Source organism: Rattus norvegicus, chromosome 14 (genome assembly GCF_021556685.1).
Source record: "Rattus norvegicus strain SHRSP/BbbUtx chromosome 14, alternate assembly SHRSP_T2T, whole genome shotgun sequence".
Lineage (NCBI taxonomy): Eukaryota > Metazoa > Chordata > Mammalia > Rodentia > Muridae > Rattus > Rattus norvegicus.
The window spans coordinates 101,964,706-101,972,733 of NC_141547.1; the positions used below are offsets into that span (position 1 = coordinate 101,964,706).

General features: G+C 40.8%; 1 protein-coding gene across 4 annotated transcripts in view; it reads left to right on the forward strand.

Annotated features, from left to right (window-relative positions):
- Positions 1 to 76: 76 nt before the first annotated feature.
- Pus10 (pseudouridine synthase 10) overlaps positions 77 to 8,028 on the forward strand; it is a 62,010-nt gene continuing 54,058 nt past the window's right edge. For 2 of the 4 annotated variants that reach the window (XM_087583588.1, XM_087583589.1), the window contains exons 1-4: positions 77 to 555; positions 2,367 to 2,507; positions 6,799 to 7,050; positions 7,522 to 7,608. In XM_087583588.1, coding sequence (XP_087439714.1) covers positions 2,382 to 2,507; positions 6,799 to 7,050; positions 7,522 to 7,608 — 465 coding nt within the window. In that variant the 5' untranslated portion in view covers positions 77 to 555; positions 2,367 to 2,381. 4 annotated transcript variants of the gene reach the window in all.

Here is an 8,028-nt window from a genome sequence, read left to right on the forward strand (position 1 = left end):
GAAGGGGCGCCTCGCTTGCCAGGCAAGACAGGCAGAGCACCGAGCCCTCCGCCCCGCCCACGCCTGACGTCAGGCCAAGGCGTGTGGTCCGCCGAAGCTGGAGGAAGGAGGAAGGGAACAGCTAATTCGCTGGGGTGGGTGTGGGAGGTGGGGAGAGCAGGATGTTCCTCTTTCTTTTCCCTAGTTTGGGTTTCAAATTTGAGTAGGGGCTCATCGACGTTTCTGGCAGCAGCTACTACGACCTAGGTGCCTAGTCTATCGGAGGCTCCTTTGCGGGTCGACCCTTTAAGGCTAGCAGTAAAGCCCCTCGCAGTCCAGCGTTCGCGGAGCTACCTGGAGTACCAGGCTGCCAGCCGGACAGGCTTACAGATCACCCTGTATCGAAAGGGGGTTCATGCATTCCTCTCGTGAGGGGGCCTGGTACTTTCGTTGTAAAGCCCTTGTTTCCTTGGGGAACAGAACGGCTGGACGCAGGAGGTGCGCTGTCTTTAGTCTTCCCCGTTCCCACCCAGGACTGAAAAGGGTTAAGTCTTGGCTGCAGCATCTGGAGAGAAGGTAAGGCCTATGAAGTATGGGGTGAGGGGTTAGGGACTGGTCGTCGAGAGGCGTGGCCGCAGTCCTTTTTGTTTGTTAGCCAGGTGGAGTGGGAAGTTTCTAGAACCTTAGCAAATGGAGTTAAGAGCTTGTTTGGCCAGAACAGGGTTTCCCTTACCTTTCCCCTACCCCCATGCAGAGGACGAACCATGCCTGTGCATGAGGAAATGCATTAAAAAAAGATCTTATGGTGTGAAACGCGAGACTTTTTCAGCTATACCTCCTCTTTCCGGTGCCTTCTTTTCGAGATATTTTCGATATATATATATACAATATATATGTTATATATAATATATATTATATATATGTTATTTATATATAATATATATGGTATATAAAAAAAATCCTTCCTCTCCATTTGATGAGACTGGTCTAGATATGTGGCGCGTGGAGAAGGGAGTCAATCCCTTTAGAGATTCTGACATCTGAGAGGGACTTTTGTTGTGACTTTTCAGTTCTTTCAAACAGTAAAACTCTTACCAGCGGAGTCCCGCATCGAAAAACTTAGTGTAAGAAGTATTTCTCGGGGCTTGTTTTCAAAGATAAATCCAGTAACAGAGACAACCCATTTCGTTTTACGAAATCCTACGATTCATTTCGTCTTCGACGTGTATGTCCTTTTAATGTTTACATGATTGAGGAGTCACGATTATTGCTAGGTGAAAAGGGCTTGCAGCTCTGGTTATTAACACACACACACACACACACACACACACACACACACACACACACACAGACAGGACTTTTGTTTAAGTTGTTTGAAACCTTATCAAATTACTCAGAACAGGTAGTTTGGTAATTCTTAATCAGGTTTGGGAACTTTTCACAGCCCGGAGGTGGTGGTGTGTTGTTTACTGGCTTTGCATGATGCCTTTATTCTAGTGAACTATGGAGAAAGAGCAGTCTTTATGCCAAAAGGAAGAGCCTAAATTTGAATATTGTTAATTAAATCCAGAGAGGTTTCACTATGAAGTGTCCTCTTAAAGAGCTTACAGACTTGTTTTTTAGAGGGAGATGTATTTGTTTCTCTTTTTACTTAAAGGTTAATTCTATATTTATTTAAAGGTTAATTCTGTATTGAATCAAATATTTGATGTTAATTAACAGAAACAGGAAAAAATAAAATAACCAGTCAAGTTTCTCTGTTAGGGGACTATGAAGATCTCTCCTCCCCTTCTTTCTCTCTAAAGTCTCACTCTGTATGTAGCCCAGGCTGACTTTGACTCTATTTAGCCCAGGTTAGCCTTGAACTCATGGAGATCCTTTTGCTTCAGCCTCTTGTGTACTGAAGTTATAAGTGCGAGTCCTCACACCTGGCAAGAAGATGCATTTTTACATAATTATTTCCAACTCCTCATAGACTCTTTATTGGACATTAAATTAATAGGTTAAGTGAACTGATAGAGGGATTCTGAAACTGAAATAAATACTTGATCACACAGAGTTTCTTGACTTTTTTTAAATAGAGTATATCCCCATATTGTAAGTACTTTCTTGAAAGGTTTACACAGGCAACCCTGAGTGGTCCCAAGTCCTGGTATCTGAAAGTTCGTAATGTCATGTCCAGAGCAAGCTTGGCTTTCTTCGTTCCTCTCTTCTATAACCCACATAATCACATAGTCAAGTTCATATTTTAGAATATAGATATGACAAGCAGTATTTGTAGAGTACAAAATAGAATTTTTCAAATGACAGCTAGCTTTATCTTTCTAAGGACATGTTTGTCTGTGGCTGTGAAATGCTGAAACTGATCGTTTTGGTTTCTCTTGTAGTTGGAGCTGTTCAGTATGTTCCCACTGAAGGAGGAGAACAGACGTGTGGCCCAGCTGCTGCTCAGGTCTGGCACCTGCCCAAGATGCATCTTCAGATTCTGCGGCGTGGATCTTCCGGCCCCTTACAAACGCCCATACAAGGTATATTCTTTTTAAATTAAAGGAAGCTTTTTGTGGAATCAATGTCAGTCACTAGCTTTGAGTACAGCGAGCAGCCTATAATTTCACTAAGAAGGAGGATTAATTAATAGAATGATTCCTACAGAGGTGATTTTGAAACTGCAATTACCTTAAAAATTTGATGTAGGAATATAGTAGGTTTCAAGTGACTACTGTTGAACAGTGTAGAGAGGGACCTTTGGTGGGATTTTTTTTTTGCTATGTTTAATATTTGTGTAGATATTTTATAAAGGGCATCTAGACACAATACCACAAGATATTGCTTCTCACATACATTAATGCAAAGCAACAAGGATGGGCAGGCCATAATCTTGATTCTTCTTTTAAATAGAAAGTGAGGTTGGTTATGCTTTTTAAAATTGAATTTTTCTCTATTTATGATATGATGTGAGCACTTCTGTGTGTGTGTGTGTGTGTGTGTGTGTGTGTGTGTGTGTGTGTGCGTGTATGCGTGTATGTTTGTAATTAGTTCTCTCCTTTCACCATAGACTCTGGGAAATCAAACAGGTCGTTAGACTTGTATGACAAGTGCTCTTACCTAATACTGTATTGCCTACGATACCAGTCCGTTGTTGTGTCTTACCATTTAAATGTATGTGTATATGTATGCTTGTGCTGGGACAGAACCCAGGGCTTCACATGTGCCATTACTCTGTCACTGATCCACATCACCAGCCTGCCGCTGGTTTCACTCACTGAGGAGATATGTTCTGAGAGATATGTCCTGAGATGACTCTTTGCTTGTGTGAACGTGATGGAGTATACTTAGGATGGCTGCAGGATATGAGGCTGTGTAATCTAAGGGTCCACCGTCCACAGCTGTGCAGTCTGCTGTTGTCAGGAGCATTATGTGATACCTGGCTCTGTGGGAAGCCTTTAAAGGCAAGTGCTTATTGAGTCATTATTCCTGAAACTGGTAACATAAGAACCTTTAGATAGAGTCTTTAACATTTACAGTAATACATGGAGAGCTGTGCTGTTGAATAGAATACTTTCACATAAAGTACATAACATACTTGTGACATATGGTTGAACTAACAGTACTTGTATACATGTGTAAGTAAATAAATATACTCATACACTAGTTTTCTATTTTCAAAGTTGCTAATAAACAATGCGGCAGTTGCTATCATTTTTCTGTCATTGTGTTGTTTCTACTATGTTAGAAATAATAATAGTGCTTAGTGTGTGTCTAGTATTGCTACGTGTCAGGCTTTCATTTAATCATTTGTAAGTACATGCTATGATTGTCTCTATTTTCAGATGAAGCAACTGAAACACAGAGAGGTTAAGCAGCTTGCCCAAAGTTAAACAACTATTAAATGAGGAAGCTAGGAATTGAATAGTGTGTCTGAATCCAAAGCCTAGAATTTGGAGCTAGAAGATGTGGATTTGAATCTCAGCTCTACTACTGTACAGCTTCAGTTTACTACTCTGTGCATGGGAATGGTGACACCTTCTACTTCACTGGACTTTAAGGGATGATATCAATTATTAAGTATGTGCAAGCAATTGGAAACCAGTAATGGCACGTAGGCAGTCACAGTCGCTGTGTGAAAATGCTCAGCTTATACCCAGCTTTGTGTAACCTTTCTTTTTTTTTTTTTTTTTTTTTTTTCCCCTCAGAGCTGGGGACCGAACCCAGGGCCTTGTGCTTGCTAGGCAAGTGCTCTACCACTGAGCTAAATCCCCAACCCTTGTGTAACCTTTCTTATATGCTCTTTGCACACCCCTCTCTTACACACACACACACACACACACACACTATATATATATATATATATGTATATATATATTTATTTATTAGATTCAAAATATGTATAAAACTGGTAGCAATTTTGACTTGTAATATTCTTTGTGAATAAATATAAACAAAATATTCAAAAGCTTTTCTGAAATGTTTTAAACTTTGTTGTGCTTCAGTCATATAGCTAGCTATATATGAGTACACACATGTACATACTATCTTATATAGCTAGACATGAGCATACACATGTACTTACTATCTATCTCATATAGCTAGACATGAGCACACACATGAACATACTATCTATCTCATATAGCTAGACATGAGCATACATATGTACATATTATCTTATATAGCTAGACATGAGCACACACATGCACATACTATCTTATATAGCTAGACATGAGCACACACATGCACATACTGTCTTATATAGCTAGACATGAGCACACACATGTACATACTATCTTATATAGCTAGACATGAGCACACACATGCACATACTGTCTTTTTTTTTTTTTTTTTGGGTTCTTTTTTTCGGAGCTGGGGACCGAACCCAGGGCCTTGCGCTTCCTAGGCAAGCGCTCTACCACTGAGCTAAATCCCCAACCCCATGCACATACTGTCTTATATAGCTAGACATGAGCACACACATGCACATACTATTTATCTGATATAGCCATACATAAGCACACACATGTACATACTATCTTATATAGCTAGACATGAGCACACACATGCACATACTGTCTTATATAGCTAGACATGAGCACACACATGAACATACTGTCTTATATAGCTAGACATGAGCACACACATGAACATACTATCTTATACTAATGTTACAAATGTTAGCAATTAACATTCGTGTGGGTCATAATATACCAGTATGTGTGTATGCATGATGCTTGTGAAAATTGGAGTGCTTGCTAATCAGTCAACAACGTTTGACTGAAAAAATGTTCTCGAGTTAGTGTAGTCTAACTAAATTTGAGTGGATTTGTCCAACAACTGAAGAGTCAAACTGGCTTGATGTAGTAGAAGCACAAGGAAAGCAAAATGTTTTGCTGGGTGGAGTGGCAGAAGCAGCAACCTTTGAAAGTGAATCCTTGTTCTTGTATTCAAATACACAGATGACAGAAATTAGACACAAATGTAGACCAGGGCTGCTTTCGCTTAATGCATATAAATAGAACATAATTATAGCCCCAAATTTTAGTACTACCAAATCTATATATTTTGGTAAATTGTCTCAAAAATTGTCTTTGCTTAATCAATCTCTAAATGATAAGATTTTGCGTTAACTCACACTATGCTTAGGACGTTGTTAAATAACTTAGCAAGAATAAAAATCAGCTATACCTGCCCCCCAGGTGTGTGTGTGCTCATGTATAACTATATAAGACAGTATTTCCATGTGTGTGCTCATGTCTAGCTATATAAGATAGATAGTATGTACATGTATGTGCTCATGTATAGCTATGTACATGTGTGTGCTCATTTTAGCTATATAATATATACAGGTGTGTGCTCATATCTAGCTATATCAGATAGTATGTACATGTGTATGCTCATGTATAGCTATATAAGTATGTTCATGTGTGTGCTCGTGTCTAGCTATATAAGATGGATAGTATGTACATGTGTGTGTTCTTGTCTAGCTATAGAAGTTGTATGAACATGTGTGTGCTCATGTCTAACTATATAAGATAGTATGTCCATGTTTGTGCTCATGCCCAGCTATATCAGATAGATAGTATATACATGTGTGTGCTCATGTCTAGCTATATCAGATAGTATGTTCATGTTTGTGCTCATGTCTAGCTAAATAAGATAGTATGTACTTGTGTGTGCTCATGTCTAACTATATAAGATAGTATGTACATGTGTGTTGGATTCCTAGAAAGTCAGTGCTGTACTCAGTTGGTTACTCCTCAGTTGATATGAACCCGTGATGTGTGAGCCCCGGCCGACCTGTGAGGCCTGCAATTAGTCTTATCTACATCTTGTTTTGAGACAGTGCCTCATTGGTAGCCCTGGGTGGGTTGAACTCAGCAGCTATCTGCTGCCTCTGCCCGAGCCTGCTCTGTGGGCTCTAGAGGGCTGGGATCTGTGGCATGCAAGGCAGGCAGTCCTTTCATACCAGTGCTCAGAGGCAGGCAGGTCCTTTGTGCAAGACCAGTGACATCATCCATTACTGGTGACTGAATTTATTATTAGTGTAGTTAACCCATGCATTAATCAAATGCCTACTGCATATGAATGTTTTTTCCAAAAGAATTTCATAAATCAGTGAAGCTAAAACCCTGACTTTAAGGAGAAAGGTTCCCCAACAAGATTACAAATCTGGCTGTTGGTTCTATTGGGAAGGTCAGTCACTACTGATTAAACAAAGCAAGCAAACAAAAAGGGGGTTCATGGCTCTTGGCTGACTTTCATGCTTCATTGTGAGACCCTCAGAGCCACTTTAAAATGTCATTGCTTTTTCTCTTACTAACTTTTCAGGAGTTGCTCGATGATCTACAAACATTTCTGGAATCTGAGAACCGTGAGTTAATTCTGGAAGGTCCAGACCCACCGTTGAAGAAGATTCGTCTACACGAAGATGGGGTTGATACTTTGAGTGCAAATGGAGAGGAGGGCGTCTCTGTTACTGAAGATGAAAACATGGCGGCCACGAAGCCTTCAAATTGGAGAGTGTGCAATGTTTGCTTAGGGATTCTTCAGGGATTCTGCGAGAAGGACTTTATCACAGAGGTAAACATCCATTCCTCAGCAGAGCTGTGACGACAGGTGGGGTCAGCCGTAACCGCTCCTGAACACCACCGTTCACACCTGCTTGCCTTAGTCCAGGGGGTCACTAACATCTCTTCATTAAAAAAGGCCAACTATTCTGAAATCGTTGTATCCACATACTGCAGAATTAATAAAAACTGACATCCAGCGTGTTATCCTGAAACTGTCAGTTGTACAGGTCACTTAACCTCAAGATGTTTATGACAAGCTCGAGCTACTCAGATGTGGACGTTTCTTGATTGCCTTCGTTTGGGGCCGAGCTAGAGATTGGCCTGGCACGTGCTAGGCAAGTGCAGCACCGCTGAGCCTCAGCCCCCGACTCCTGACTGAGGGCCAGGAAGCCATCCGGTGTTGGCTCCTGGAGAACTTTCATTATTAGAGCCCCATTTTCAGAAATTCTTGGGGGTTTACCTGTTTGTAATACTCTTCTAGGTGTGCCAAAAGGTTGAAGCCTCTGGGTTTGAATTCACCAGCGTGGTTTTATCTGTGTCCTTCCCACCGCAGCTGTCTGTGAGAGAGGTAAGGTCATTGCACACTTCAGAGCATGTGTGAAGTGTATGCTAGGGATTTCTAATTTCTAAAAAACAAAAATGGGGATGCAAGCTTGGTATAAAGGCTCACACTTGTAACCTCAGCACTGGGTGTGGAAGCAGGATAGTGAGGAGTTTGAGGCCAGCCTGGGCATGTTGTGTGTGCAGAACCAAGGCTGCAGTGTTGCATGATGGGATGTGAGCGAGCATGGCCAGACGTGTCTCAGATTCATTACACAGGTGATTTTGAATTAAGTTTGGTTGTTGCACATTCAGACACCTTTTACCACTGTCGGTTTTTTTCTTGTAACCCCTCCACATTCAATTATATGACACCAGATGTGGTTGTCACCCAGTTTAAAAGGCTACATTGATAAAAATCACATTTAGCTAACAGTACATAATTTGA